Here is a 14,690-nt window from a genome sequence, read left to right as displayed (position 1 = left end):
ACCCCAATCCCATTCCCACCCTAATTATCATTCACATCCCAATCCCCATCCCCTTCCCACCCCAATCCCATTCCACCCCAATGCCTCTCCCTTTCCCCCCAGCCCCTCTCCCTGCCCCCCCCTGCTCCCCCGTGCCCCCCTCACCAGCAGGTTCACGGCCTCGATGACGTCGATGAACACCTCGTTCTTCTTGTAGCGGATGCCCTCGGAGCGCCAGGACACCGCGTTGGTCACCGTGGTGGGCACGCGCGACTTGCCCGTCTCCAGCTTGTTCCCCTCCTGTGTGATGTACCTGGGGGGGGGGCGGGGGGCGTGTCAGGGGGCTCTGGGGGGGGGTCCCGGTGCCCCCCAGCCCCCTCCCCGCGCTCACTCCTGCAGGATCTTGCTGTCCGTGGTCTGCGGGAAGCCGAAGTCCATCAGCTCGTCCAGCAGCTCGTAGACGATGACGAAGTTGTCGCGGATGCTTTCCTCCTCCAGCTCCTTGAAGTACTCACAGAACACCTCGGGGGGGGGACAGCCAGCACCTCTGTCACCACCCCCCCGTGGAGGGGACACCCTGAATTAGGGTGGCCTCACCCCCCCCGGGCCCCCGCTCACCTCCACCACCTTGTAGAGGAAGGAGAAGACCAAGGAGGCGTTCCCGTTCTTCTTGGTGGTGGCCACCACTGCGGGGGTTAAGGAAAACGGGGGGCGCCGCTGGGTCCCCGGGGCTGGGGGGTCCCGGGGGGGTCCCGGGGGGGGTCCCGGGGGGGTCCCGGAAGGATACGGTACAGGTTGGCGTGTTTGATCCACAGGAAGTGGACGTGGCCGTAGGTCAGCACGGGCGTGAGCGTGCCCTCCTCCTCCCGCTGCAGCAGGACCCCCATGAAGTGCTCGATCTCCCCCAGCCCCACGTCCCCCTTGTAGTTGCGGCTGATCAGCGGCTGGGGGGCGACCGGGGGGGGTCAGAAATGGGGAAACACCCCCCTCCCCCCCAAAACCGCTCACCCCACCTCGGGGTCACGGGGGTCACCGCCACTGACCTTGGGTGACCTTCAGGGGCAGAGGGGACACTCGGGTGTCCCCCGCCCCGGACACCCGCGGGACCCCCGGCAGGGTTTGGGGTGGTCGTGGCCGGGGGGGGGTGTCACACGTGGAGCACCCCCCTCCACAAAATCCTCGGGGTCACGGGGGTCACCGCCACTGACCTTGGCTGACCTTCACGGGCAGAGGGGACAGCGGCGTGTCCCCCGGGGGGCTTTGGGGTGGTGGCGGGGGTCTCACCTTGCCCTTGAGGTCCAGAATGAAGAGGGCGGAGGCGGCCATGGCGCCCGCGCGGCACCGTCACCTCCGGCACCGTCACCTGCCCAGGTGAGCGGCTGCGCCCACGGGCGCGTGGGGCCTTAAAGGGGACGGCCCGGCCCCGCTGCCCCCGGGCGGGGGTCGCACCCCGGCGCTCGGGGGGACCCCCAGGCTCGGCCACTCCACGGGGGCTTCGGCCCCCTCCGGCCCGACAGCACCGTTTTGGGGCGGGGGGCGTGGGTGGGACCCCGAGGCGGTTCAAAGGGGGGTGGCTTTGGGACCCCTGGATATCTGGGTGCCCCACCTTGGGGGGGGGGTCTCTGCACCCCCAAACTCTCCCTCTTGGGGGGTCCCCGCAGCCCCTGACTCCTGTATGCCCCACCCTGGGGGTCCCTGCACCCCCAGACCCCCAGTGGCCCCCCATGAGGGGTCTCCGCACCCCCAACCATCAGATTCCCCCCCCCGGGTGGTCCCTGCGTCCCCAGACGCGCGGAGCCCCCACGGGAGGGTCGCTGTACCCCCGCATCCTCCCCTCCGCGGGGGACCCCGCACCCCCAAACCCCTCCGGGGGTCTCTGTATCCCAACATCCCCCACTCTCGTGGCCCCCCAAGCCCCCAGACCCCCGAATTCCCCTCGGGGGGTCTCTGCACCCTCAGACTCCCCACCCCGGAGAATTCCCGCACCTCCAGAGCCCCCCCCCCCCGCATCCTCCGGTCCCGCCGGAGCCCCGGGCGGGGCGGGACGGCCCCGGGCCCGGCCCCGGGGGCGGGTCGGTGCGGAGGGCCGGGCCCGGAGCCGCCCCGCCCGCAGCCACAGCCCGGGGGTACCGGGGGGTACCGGGGGGTCCGGGGGTACCGGGGAGGCGGCGGGGGAGCCGCTCAGAGCCGCCGCCGCCGCCATGGACCGGCCCGCGGGCAGGAGGGACCCGAACGGCGATTACGGTACCGAGCATCCCCCCACCCCTCCCGGGGCTCCCCCGGACCCCCGGGTTTGAGACCCCCGGGTTTGGGACCCCCGGGTTTGCGACCCCCGGCTTTGCGACCCCCGGCTTTGCGACCTCGCAGTTTTGGGCACCCTCAGGGTTTTGGAGACCCCCGGCTGGGGGTCCCTCGGGTTCGGGGACCCGCGGGCGTGGGAAGCCCCAGATTTGGGGACTCAGAGGGGTTTGAAACCCTTCAGGCTTGGGGTTCCCCCTGGTTCTGGGGGTTTGAGACCCCCCCCCCCCCCCAAGTCTGAGGACACGCAGGTTCAGGGACCCCCGCGTTGGGGACCCCCCGTCCAGCCCCTGGGACCCCCGAGGAGGCGGCAGGGGCGGGGGGGCCCCCGCAGGGTTTGGGGGCGCAGCTGCGGCGGCTCCGCGCTGTGTCGGGGGTCTCGGGGGTCCCGGCAGGTCCTGGGGGTGTCCCCGGTGCCCGCTCCCACACCGGAGGGAGGGAGGGGCGCGGGGGGCAGCACCGGGACCCCTCCCCGCGGGCTCCGGAGCCCCCCGACAGGCGGCACCCTCCGTGTCCCCCCGTTTTTCCCGGGCGGGGGCTCCCCCAGGGCCGGCCTTTGTTCCCCGTGCGCGGGGGGGGCCCCCGCAGCCCTGACATCACCGGCGGCCTATGGGCGCCGGGATCCCGCCGCTGCTGCCGGTGATTTATTTACCCGAATCTAACCGGGGCGGGGATGGAACCGGCGTCACCGCGGGGGGAGCTGGCACCGCCCGCCAGCCCTTTCCCGGCACGAACCGGACAATTCCTGCCCGTTCCCGACCTCTGGACTGGGCTCGGCGGGGCCGAACCGCGCCCCGGTGCTTCCCGGTAGCGGCACCGGAGCTCCTCGGTTTCTCCCGGTGCCGGCATTCCCCGGTAACCCCGGCACCGGAGCTCCCCCGGGTTCCCTCCGGTGCCACAGCCGTTCCCCGAGCCACCCGGAGACGGAGCCGGGTCCTCCCGGTGCCCCCCGGTGCCGGAGTCGGTTCTCCGCGGAGCCCCCCGGTGCCGGTGCCCGCTCTCCCCGGTTCTCCCCGGTATTCCCCCGGTGCACCGCGCGGCCGGTGCTCTCCGGGGCGGGGTTTGGGCCACGTTCGTGCCCCGGAGGGCGGATTTTGGGGGGCCGTGACGGAGGCGGGGTCGTCTGAGCCCAGCCCAGCCCGGCCCAGCCCAGCCCGGCCCGGCGCGGACGGGGAACGGACGGGGAACGGCGGCGGGTGCGGGGGCTCGGGGCGCTCGCCGGGATGGGGGGACACGGGGACAACTACTACGGCAAACACGGTACCGGGGGCTCGGGCTCGGGGGCTCCTTTGGGGGTTCAGAAGCGCGGCCGGGGCTCGGGGGACTCTTTGGGGGCTCGCCCGGGGTCGGGGGCACCGTGCGGGGTTCCCGGCGGGTCGGGGGCACGGCGCGCTGCGGGCTGGGGGCGTTTTGGGGGGTCCGCCGCGGTTTGGGGGCACCTTTGGGGGTTTCCTGCGGGTCGCGGCCCCGCGGCTCGGCGCGGAAGGAGCGACACGGCCGCGGGGAAAGGCGGAAAACAAACCGCGAACGGGCGGAAAAGGGCGAGAAAAGGCGAAGCAAAGCGAAAGCAAAAGCGGCCGCGCCCCGCACCGGGGGGGGGGGAGCGCGGTGTTGGGGGGCTGGGGAGGGGCGCTCGGTTTTGGGGGGGCTGAGGGGGCCGCGGGTTTGGGGCCGCCCTCCCCGGTGGCCGCAGAACCGGCCCGACGGCCGCGGTCGGAGCCGGCGCCGGGACAAACCGGCTCCGGCGGTTCTGGGGCGTCACCGCGGCGCCGGCGGCCCGGGGGTGTCCCGGGATCGCTCCCGGTTCTGGTTCTGACCCCCCCGCGCCGCTGTTCGGGGAGGTTTGGAGAGGGGAGATCGGAAAGGGGGCCTCCAGACCCCCTCCCCAAAATATCCCAAAGCAAACGCGTCCCCTGCACGGGGCTGCCGTGACCCCCCCAAAAACCACACGTTCCTTTCTCGGGGCTGCCGTGACCCCCCCAAATCCACCCTAAATCCCCGGCCCCCCTGCCCCGGGCCGCTCCCACGCTGGCTCCGTTCCCACCCTAAAAATAAAGCGGAGCAGCGGCGGCACGGCGCCGGGGAGGCTGCGGCGGGGCCGGGGCTGCCCCGGGGCTCGGCGGGACCCCTGTGACCCCCCCCGGCCCGGTATCGCCGCCCCCGGCCCCGCTGTGCCCCCGCGGCTCTTCGGGGCTGCCGTGGAATTCGGTGTCTCGGTGTTTCCCCGGGAGTTCGGGTCCCTCCCGCCGCCGCTTGGGGACATTTCTGGGCAGAGCCACAGGTGGAAAGGAGTTTTCCGCGGGAGCGGTTGCTGCCCAGCCCGGGAAGTGCATCCGCAGATGTTTTTCCTGCTGATTCCGCTCATCCCGAGTTGATTTCTGGGAGGCGTTTGGCTCCCTCGCTGCGTGCTGGGGGGCGAGGGGGATGAGGAGCGCCTTCCTCCCGGCCCAGCCATTCCTCACGGCCGTTCCTCTTCCTCCCCACAGGAACGCCACAGAAGTATGACCCGACTTTCAAAGGTCCCATCTATGACAGGTGAGCAGGGCCCCACAGGGTCCCCAGATCCAGTGTCCCCAATTCCAGGGTCCCCAAATCCAGAGACTCCAAATCCAGGGTCCCCATTTCCAGGGTTCCCAAATCCAGGGTCCCCACCCTTGCTGTCCCCACTGCAGGGGCTGCACTGACATCATCTGCTGCGTCCTGCTGGTGGTGGCCATCGTGGGCTACGTGGTGGTCGGCGTCGTGGGTACGTCCTGGGGGCTCAGGGCGGGGGTCTGGGGGCTGCACAGGGGGTGACCACGGCCTCATCATCCTGTGCCCCCCAGCCTGGACCCACGGGGACCCCCGGAAGGTGATCCACCCCACGGACAGCCGCGGGCAGTTCTGCGGGCAGCAGGGGACCCCCAACGAGTGAGTGCCGGACGCGCCGCTGGAGAGACCCCGAGCTCCGCGGGGGAGCGTGGCGGGGGTTTCCCCAAACCGGGCGGTTTTGGTTTGTTTTGCAGGAAAAAACCTTTCCTTTTTTACTTCGACATCGTCAAGTGCGCGAGCCCGCTGGTGCTGCTGGAATTCCAGTGCCCGACCACGCAGGTACGGCCCGGCCCCTCGGGACCGCCGCGTTTCCCCGAATTCCCCACGGAATCCGGGCCCGCAGCCGCTCCCCGTGTCCCCCTCCCGTGCAGATCTGCGTCAGCAAATGCCCGGACCGGTACATGACGTACCTGACCGCCTACGGGAACCCCGCAGCGCTGGAATATTACCGGAATTTCTGCACCTCCGAGTTCAAGAGCTCGCAGAAGGTGGGTTGTGGGGTCGGTGTTCCCGTGCCGGGGGGCGATTCCTGCCCCAAGCGCTGATGTCCGGCTCGTTGTCCCCACCCAGGCTCCCCTCGAGGTGCTGAGGGACAAGGAGTGTCCGGCCATGCTCATTCCCAGCACCCCACGTACGTCCGGAATTAGCGAGGAGCTCGTTAGCGATTGGCTGGCTTCCGTCGGGATTTTTCGGAGGCTGTTTGGGGGTTCTGGGGGGGTTTGGGACTCCTGTTTTCCCAGCTGAGCCACCCCCTCTGTCTCACCAGTGGCACGGAGATGCTTCCCAGCCATCCAGGCCAAGAAGGGCGTCATCATGGTGGGCAACGAGACCACCTACGACGATGGCCGGGGGCGCCGCAGGAACGTCACCGAGCTGCTGGAAGGGGCCAAGTGAGTCCCGGGCCGGTGCCCCTCGTTAAGAGCTGCTTCGTTAGCGCTGCCTGGCCCGTTCGGGGTGTCAGGTGCTTTGCAAGAAATCCTGCACCAAAATCCCACGTTGGAAAAGCGGAGGGTGGCGAAGGAGGCGCAGTGCGGACAGCTCCGGGGAATTTGCTGTGCGGAATAATTGCGTTTTCATGGTTTTGGGGTCCCCCCAGCTCCCGCTCCATCGGCGCTTCCCGTTTCCTTGCAGAAAAGCCAACGTGGTGCTGGAGACCCGGCAGCTGGCCATGAAGATCTTCGAGGATTACACGGTGTCCTGGTACTGGATCATCATGTGAGCACGGGGCAGAACTCAGGGATTTCCAGTATTTTACAATTCCCCCGGCTTTCCCACAATTCCCATGGAGCAAAGCACGAGCGGTGACATCCATCCCGTCCGTCCCCACCGTGGTTCTCGCGTCTGGGGGATGCTGGGGCACCCTGGGAGGGTGGTGACACGTGGATGCCTTCCTCCCGCAGAGGCCTCGTCATTGCCATGGTGGCCAGCCTCATCTTCATCGTCCTGCTGCGCTTCCTGGCCGGGATCATGGTCTGGGTGATGATCGTGATGGTGATCCTGGTGCTGGGATACGGTGAGCAGGGGGCTGGGAGCCTCTCCCCGGCTTTTCCCTGTTCTCCTTTCCCCATTTCCAGTGGGATTTGGGCTGCAGAAGTTCACACGCCGCGTCCTTCTGGGCGTCTCCTCCCTGGCTGGCGTCCGGCGCTGCCTCTCCCGTGCAAAGAGGACAATTTTCTGCTTTTTCCTGCAGGAATCTTCCACTGTTACATGGAATATGCCAAGCTAAAAGGGGAAGCGGGGTCGGATGTGTCCCTGACAGACCTGGGCTTCCAGACCGACCTCCGTGTCTACCTCCACCTGCGGCAGACGTGGCTGGCGTTCCGTAAGCATCCGTCCTCCTCTGGAATCGGGATGGGACCCAGGACAGGGCACGGGAAGGGGGGGTCCCAGCAGGTGTTTGGGCTGTTCCCATGTGAAGGAGGGACTTTGCTGGGTGCCCAGCCATGGGGCAGTGCTGGATGCTCCCGGGAGGAGATTTTGGTGCCGTGGGGGAAGGTGAAGGTGGCCCTTGTGCTCGCTTCCCCTGCCAGTGATCATCCTGTGCGTGCTGGAGCTGGTGATCGTCCTGCTGCTCATCTTCCTGCGCAAGAGGATCCTCATCGCCATCGCGCTCATCAAGGAGGCCAGCAGGTCTGGCTGTCCCCGTCCCCAGGGCCGTGGCACCCATCGCTCCGTGGTTTAACCAGCCTTTAACCAGGGTCTAACTGGGGTTTAATCATCTTCTCGCAGGGCCGTCGGTCACGTCATGTCGTCGCTGCTGTTCCCCTTGTGCACCTTCTTCTTGCTGTGCCTCTGCATCGCCTACTGGGCCAGCACTGCCGTGTATCCTTTCCTCTTCCTCACCCTCTTCCTCATCCTCTTCCTGTTCCCTGCATCCCTGTTCCCAGAAGTCCAGTCTCCCCGTAGGCATGGAGCAGGATCTGATGGCGCATCCACCTTAAACCTCTGAGGTTTAACCCAAAACAAACCCTGGGGTGGAAGAGCCGCAGCGAGAGCTCGGGGAGAGCAAAGTGGAGCCTGGTTTGGATTTAGGGTTGGTTTTGGAAAACAACCTTTCCTTAATGGTGACCCGCAGCTTCCTGTCCACCTCCAACGAGGCTGTTTACAAGGTGTTCAACGAGTCCGCGTGCCCGTTCTCTGGGCAGACCTGCAAGCCCGAGGTGAGGACCTCAGGAAACTTGGAACCTGTCAGAGATGAGACCATGGGGGTCGCCCTGGGTTGACCGGCGGTGTCCTGTGTCCTCTCCAGACCTTCAACACCAGCAACGTCACCAAGCTGTGCCCTGACGCCCAGTGCCTCTTCGCGTTCTACGGCGGCGAGACCGCCTACCACAAGTACCTCATCGTGCTCCAGTTCTTCAACGTCTTCATGTTCTTCTGGCTCGCCAACTTCGTCATCGCGCTGGGCCAGGTGACGCTGGCGGGCGCCTTCGCCTCCTACTACTGGGCCTTCAAGAAGCCCGACGACATGCCGGCCTTCCCGCTCTTCTCCGCCTTCGGCCGTGCGCTCCGGTGCGTCCGTCCCCGCGAGGGTGGCCGGGAGCTCTGGGAGGTTGTGCCTTTATAACCGGGTGGTCCATCCCCAGGTACCACACTGGCTCGCTGGCCTTCGGCTCGCTGGTCCTGGCCGTTGTCCAGGTCATCAGGGTCATCCTGGAGTACCTGGACCACCGGCTGAAAGGTACCAGGGCTGGGATGGGAATGGGGAGATGAGCGGGGTTGGCCTGTGGTGGGGGGTGGAATGGGATGAGCTGCAAGGCCCCTTCCAACCCACACCGTTCCGTGATGCCATGAAGCGTTTCCCGGGGCAGGAGCCAAGGGGCTCAGCCAGTCCTCCCTGGTGCCAGGGAATTCTGTGCCGTGCAACCGTTCATCGGGAAATGTCAACAGCGAGTGGGGGCATGGGAAGAGCAGTCTGGGCCTCACACTGAGTACCCAGGGGATTGAGAACAGGGCTTGGGTGGGGAACTGTGGCAACAAGGTCTCACCAGGGACTTAGAGTGGCTGCTGGAAGACCCAACTCCTCTGGCTTTGGTGCTGACCCCTCTCTCTGCGCCCTCCAGCCGCTGAGAACAAGTTTGCCAAGTTCCTCCTGAGCTGCCTCAAGTGCTGCTTCTGGTGCCTGGAAAAATTCATCAAGTTCCTCAACAGGAACGCCTACATCATGGTGAGAGTTGCCTAAAACCAAAGCCCTTCAAGTGCTGGGGCTGCCACGGGGGCAGGTCGGAGATTTCCCTGGGAATTGTGTCTCCCGATGCTGTGGGAACGTGTAGCTTTGTGGCGTTTTTCAGCTTTTTGGCTGACAAACCTTGACCTCGGCCGTATCCCCTTGGCTTTGGGAAGGACCTTCTGCGGGTGGGGGTATTCAGCTCTGCGTCTCTGCGATGCCTGACCCGGCAGTGGATGAGAAACCCTTCCAGGGTGGGACTTGCACCTTCCCCTGGGTGGTGGACTCAGTGCAGCCCCGTTTCTCTCTCCTCTCCATGGTTTTTCCACCCAGATCGCCATCTACGGCACCAACTTCTGCACCTCGGCCCGGAACGCATTCTTCCTGCTGATGAGGAACATCATCAGGTGAGATCTGGGGGAATCACCCCAGACCATTTGCCGTACGTTCCTCGGCTGCCTCTGTGGGAATTTGGAGTGGGGAGCAGATGCAGAGGCTCATCCCTCTCTCGTCTCCAGGGTGGCTGTGTTAGATAAAGTCACGGATTTCCTCTTCTTCCTCGGGAAGCTCCTCATCGTGGGAAGCGTGGGTAAGTGCCGGGTTCTGGAAGTTTCTCCTCCAGGCATCCAGCTGCTGTCACCAGCTGTGCTGGCCCAAAAGCTCCGCTCAAGTCACCCCGCCCGTGAACGTGCTCCTTTCCATCCCGTTTTCCATCTTGCCCACCCTTGTCCATCCCTTGCTTTCCCAGGAATCCTTGCCTTCTTCTTCTTCACCCACCGGATAAAGCTGGTCCAGGACACGGCGCCGCCGCTGAATTACTACTGGGTCCCGATTCTGGTGAGCTGCCCTTTCTCTCTGGGGTGACTTCAGGAGAGGACAGCGATGCCCCACACCAAGCCCTCCCCACAGCGGGTGCCTCAAGGAGCTCCTTTGTTGGAGGTGTTTTCCCGCTCGCTGGTGCAATGAGCCCTTTGTTGGTTGCTGTTGGCGCTGCGCCCGCCTGCGCTGCCCACTTTGGCCTCCCTCCAGTGGAGGCTGAGGCCTTTTGTCCCCACTCGGGCTGCTCCAAACAGTCCTGCCCTGTTCACTTCTCCTCCTTCCTCTGGGGAATGTGGGATTCAGCACTTTCCTCCTCCTCCTGCCGCTCCTGGCTGGGGCTCCAGGCTCTCTGCTGGCCGCGGCACCAGCGCGCGCTCTCTCTTCCAGACGGTGATCGTGGGCTCCTACCTCATCGCCCACGGGTTCTTCAGCGTGTACGGCATGTGCGTGGACACCCTCTTCCTCTGCTTCTGTGAGTATCAGCAAAAACCCCCTCTCCCATCGGGCTCGCCCCCAGAGTGTCCAGTTTGGGGGTTTGCTCCCAATCCCGGGGTCCCTCTGCTTTCTCCTGCTTTTTCCTTTCCTGATTCCTCACCTGCGTTCTCACCTGCTCTCCCCTGCCTGCTCCAACAGAGACCCCCAGCCTGTCCGTGGGCTCCTGCATCTCTCTCTCTGTTTTGGTGCTTTGGGCTCGGTGGAATTAACTACAACTAACCTTGATTTCCCTTTTTTTCCTCCCCGTTTTCCTTCTTTTCCACCCCTCCCGTGTCTCTGGTCACACATTCTCCATCCTCCACCTCCGCCCTGTCTCTCCCTGGCTCCTCCACTGCTTTTTGCTCTTCCCCTTCACGGCCGCTTCTTCCTGGGGCTGGAAAAGGTGAAGATCTGGAGAGAAACGATGGATCTCCGGAGAGGCCTTACTACATGTCCCCTGAGCTCAGCGAGATCCTGATGAAGGGGCACCTAGAACCTTCCAAAAGCGCCGATAGCCAAGGCTAGGGCCTGGCGCCGGGTGGAGGCCGCGGGACCCTCCCGGCCCCCTGACCCCAGCAGCGACTCCCGCGGTGCCACTGTGTCCCCTGGAAGTCCTTCGAGGGTGGCGGGTGCCGACCCTCAGCGCCCGATGGTGTCCAGTCTACCCTCCTGCCCAAAAATCCGTGTTCCTGCGTCAAGAGAACCCACCTGGAGTTGGTTGGGGGTCCCGGTAGCGCCCAGCGAGGAGCGCGGTGCCTGGAGATCATCGTGCTTTTGAGGCAGAGATCTTTGTTCCTGAGGGAAGGCTGGCGTGGCTGGCACGAGGGACAGCGTGGAGGGACAGGGCTTTGTGGGATGGGCCGAGCGGGTTCCGCCACCCCAAACTGGTCTCTGGGCGTTTCCTCTGTGTCTGCTTCAGCCAAGAGCAGTGAAACTTTCTTTGCCCTCTCCTCACCCCTTTCCTTGCAGTTTTCTCACTCTTTTCCTCCCCCCCGTCTCTATGCAAACCACAAAATTTTGAAGGATTCCGGGCGAGGTTGCAGAGCTTTGGCTTCACACCCAGTGCTTTAGCCCACCTTGTCCCTGTCCCCTGTCCCAGCCATCGCAGGAGCCGTCACCAGTGGCCGTTGGGACTTGGAGGGTTTCACTCCAGGCATGGAGTGGGTCAGGATTTCTCCTCCAGACAGCCCAGAAATGATTGAGATTTAAAAAAACAGCTCTTGCGGCTCAGCCTCAGCCACAGCTCCCAGCCAGACCCTCCCAGGACAAAGCCCTGGTGTTGATGCTCCTGTTTCCATCCCAGAAGGATCCAAATCCCTCTCAAAACACCCCCTGGGCATCGTGAGCCCGGAGCTTTGTGGCTTTGTGTGGTTTTGGGATGTTGTTTTTCCACGGCTGGGATTTTCCAGCCTCGTTGGCACGTTGGGAATGAGGGGAATCGCTTTGCATTGGCTCCAGAGCTGTTGGGAAGAGCTAAGGGGTCCCTCCTGCCCTTGGCTCAGTTCAACTTCCCCCCCCCGAAGAACAGAACACCCAAATTTCCTCTTTCTCCTCAATCCCTGCGGGCCATTCCCAGGTTTGCTGTGTCAAGAGAGAGAAAAACCCCATTCCACGATGAGCCCAGATGCTTTGTTTAACCTGGGAATCATGGTTAGAGGATCCCAGGAGCCTCCATCACACCAACCCCGTACCTGCCCCCGCCGCGGGGCTGGGGATTTCTCTTTGCAGTGGAAGACCTGGAGCGCAACGACGGCTCGGCGGAAAAGCCCTACTTCATGTCCCAGGACCTGAGGAAGCTGCTCAAGAAGACCAACAAAGGCCAGCCCGACGCGTAGCGCCGCGCTGGAGAGCGCCCGGCACCGCCTGTCCCGCGTGGAATTCGCCTCCATGGACCTTGGACCACCCCTGGCAGTGTGGGTGGATGGGTAAAATGCAGATTTTTGATGACTCGGCCTTAAATCCTTGCGCTGGTAACGATGACGAGCTTGTCACCACTAACGAGACGCCGGGCCCTGTGCCAGTGCCACTCCTGGGGCAAAATCCCAATTTCCAGGGGGCCAGCGACTCCAGAGTGAGTTTTAATTGTGTTTGATCCCCTTTTGGTTCTGGTAACCCCTTCTGGGGTGAGCCCGGAGGGATCCACACGGATCTGGGCGTGGAGGTGACGCGGGAACGAGCCGGGAGGTTCAGGCAGCTCCTCGTGGGGTGTTTTCCTTGTGGCCCCCCAAAATATTGAATTGTGGTTGTGCATTCCTGCCCGGAGAGCTGGGACGGGCTGGAATCACTTCCCATCCCTCACTGCCCTTTGTTGACACCCCAGGGCCCTGTTCTGGGCCCTAATTAATTAATTCTTTTAGGAATAAGCTAATTAGTGCTTTTATAGCCACTGCAAGGGGTGAAGTTGGAGGGGAATGAAGGGGCCATGAGCAGAATTTGGGGCTTGAGGCTCTGTCCAGTTCTTGCACCTCTGGAGGACCTGTAGCTTCCCCAGATTCCTCCCCAAAAATGTGCATCTGGTCCCCCAAAGTTGTCAGTTTAGGGCAAACTCTTCCCCAGCTTCCCAAATGCTTCACCTGCATGAGGGGTTTAGGGACACCCCCCTCCCCCGGGGCATGGGGAGGGGGCATTGTTGGACCTGAGGGGATTTTGGTTTCATTCCAGGTGATTTTAGCAAAGCCAGTGGCAGCCAACACCTGGTGGCTCCTGCCAGGAGGGGGGAAAAGGGATTTTTTTTGTGTGTGGAAAGGGTCAATTAACTCTAAAATGTGACTAACTGAAACCTAAAATTAACAGAATTAACCGTCAGACCCGGTGCAGCCACACGAGCAGAGCCAGCAATTGGGCTTTTTGTTTTTGTTAAAAAAGGACTTAAAGAAATGCTCCGAGGCTTTGGGGGACAATTCCCAGCTCCCAGAGGCTGGGGGGTCCCACCTTCCCCCCTCCCAGTGCTCACCTGGCTCCAGGAATTGCTGCTGAGGGATCCCTTTGGCTTCTTTTTATCCCAATTCCCCTGCCACCTTTAGGTTTTGTATCGTCCCGGGGATGTTTCTGTGGAATTATCCAATCCTTTGGGGGCTTTTGTATATTTTGCTTTTCCAGGATGTTTTCAGTTATGTTTATTTGGAGCTTTTCCAGTGAATTTTTGGGGGCACGGTTTAGTTTCTCTGACGCCGCCGGGCAGAGCTTCCCTATCTGGAATCAAACACTCTGATTTCCCTAATTTTTCTTTTTAAAATTCCCTAAATTTTCCCTTTTCCCCCTTGTTTTTTAGTGCAGCTGGTCAGTGGACAGAGGAGTGGAAGGGAAAATTTAAGCCAAAAAAAATGAAGGAAAATGTAAAACTAGAAAGGCGAAGGGAAGGACAGAAAAAATGAAGGGAAAGGTAAAAACAAAGCTGAAAAAGTGACAGTAAAGCTCAACAGAAAAGATCAGATGAAGCTGAAAAGAGGCAAATCCTCCCTGTTTGGGTTAAGTGGGAATAATTCAGGGAATAATCACCAGACCTCGTTCCACCTTCAGCCATTCCAGCACCTCCAGCATGTGTCCTGCAGCTCCTGATGCTCATTCTGGATTAATTCCGTTTTTCCCCTCCCTGTGCAGGTTTCAGGGCGGTTTTGGTTTTATTTCTGCTCAGAATGTTTGTGTTGGGGGCAAATTCTCTCACACTCCTCGATTTTCAGCTCTTTTCCTCCTAAATCCTGACCCTTTGGGTGTGGGGACACTGTGGGAAGCAGCTGAGGAGTGGCAGGAACTGGGTTTATTTGCTTAAAAATGCAAAAGCCAGCAGGAATTTGGAAGGGTGGAAGGAAAAGTGGGGAAGGAGAGAAGAAATCTGGGGAAATGTGTTCCTGGGGAAGCCGGGCTGGCTCGGCTGCCTCCCAGCAGCACAGGATTTCAGGAGAATCAAGGATTTTTATTCCCAATAAACCCAAATGGATTTTTAGGGGTGATGGGAGCAGTGAGGGAAATGTTCCTGTAAATTAGGGTTGTTTTTTTTAAAACTCAGAGCGAGGGCAGCTGTCCGGGGCAATTCGGTGTCCAGAAAAGCTTCACTCCAAGGCTGGGTTCCTGCTTCCAGGCAAAGCTCTGTGTTCAAGGCATTAAATGATGGAATTTAGGAATGATGGCGCTTTTTGCCCCCGTCTAGAAATGCAGCTTCTGTCCCTACAAACCCGATTGTTCTGCGGGCAAAGGCAACAACCCCAAATCCTAAAAAATGCTAAACCCGCAGGGGTGATGTTTTACAGGAAAATGCTCGTTTTTCCATGTGTTTTTGAGGCATTAAGGGTGCTGTGACACTCCGGAGTCTCTGCGCGGTTCCGTCAGCGTCGCGACCAACAATAAAAAAGTGCCTGTTTGGACCTCGTTCTGCTGTGTGACATCGCAGGGCTGACACCAATTCTGCCACGTTTCACCCCAAAACGGCCATTTCAGCATTTGTTCAGCTGTTTTCAAAGTGGGGGTCAGTGATTTTGGGGAGTTTTGGCTGAATCTGAGTAATTTTCCAACAATCCCTGAGCCACAGGGTCTCCGAGAGGGGATTTTAAAGAGCAAAGTGCTTCTTCAGACACCTATTTAATGTTGTTTCCCTGGTCATCTAAAGCAGAAGGTGTTTTTGTGGTCAAATGCCTCCAAAAAGGCA

General features: G+C 62.2%; 2 protein-coding genes across 5 annotated transcripts; one reads left to right on the top strand and one right to left on the bottom strand.

The window, feature by feature from the left end:
• Positions 1-129: 129 nt before the first annotated feature.
• LOC119696572 (AP-1 complex subunit mu-2-like) lies at positions 130-1,838 on the bottom strand (the record flags this gene model as incomplete). The annotated part of the gene is made up of 5 exons (XM_038126318.1): positions 1,264-1,838; positions 767-923; positions 598-665; positions 371-501; positions 130-292 (listed from the first exon to the last, which is right to left on the bottom strand). Coding segments are annotated over exons 1-5 (561 nt in total), but the record flags the coding sequence as incomplete, so codon positions are not given.
• A 279-nt stretch (positions 1,839-2,117) lies between these two features.
• Positions 2,118-14,416, top strand: SLC44A2 (solute carrier family 44 member 2). 4 transcript variants are annotated; one of them, XM_038126457.1, is made up of 22 exons: positions 2,118-2,223; positions 4,764-4,812; positions 4,950-5,023; positions 5,103-5,187; positions 5,283-5,367; positions 5,460-5,576; positions 5,659-5,719; positions 5,855-5,978; positions 6,220-6,303; positions 6,489-6,601; positions 6,779-6,910; positions 7,119-7,218; positions 7,318-7,410; positions 7,664-7,748; positions 7,838-8,100; positions 8,175-8,269; positions 8,652-8,755; positions 9,089-9,162; positions 9,274-9,344; positions 9,504-9,592; positions 9,962-10,046; positions 11,777-14,416. In XM_038126457.1, the coding sequence occupies exons 1-22, from the start codon at positions 2,181-2,183 to the stop codon at positions 11,881-11,883; spliced, it is 2,133 nt and encodes a 710-aa protein (XP_037982385.1). In that variant the 5' UTR covers positions 2,118-2,180; the 3' UTR covers positions 11,884-14,416. The 4 variants fall into 4 exon arrangements, with proteins under 4 accessions (XP_037982385.1, XP_037982383.1, XP_037982384.1 ...); XM_038126455.1 differs by having other exon boundaries at positions 10,452-14,416; XM_038126456.1 differs by lacking the exon at positions 2,118-2,223 and adding an exon at positions 2,936-3,537 and having other exon boundaries at positions 10,452-14,416.
• The last annotated feature ends 274 nt before the right edge of the window (positions 14,417-14,690 follow it).

Source organism: Motacilla alba, unplaced genomic scaffold, assembly GCF_015832195.1.
Source record: "Motacilla alba alba isolate MOTALB_02 unplaced genomic scaffold, Motacilla_alba_V1.0_pri HiC_scaffold_34, whole genome shotgun sequence".
Classification (NCBI taxonomy): domain Eukaryota; kingdom Metazoa; phylum Chordata; class Aves; order Passeriformes; family Motacillidae; genus Motacilla; species Motacilla alba.
Note: the sequence above shows the minus strand (reverse complement) of the source record. Positions and strands in the feature narration are given on the sequence as shown.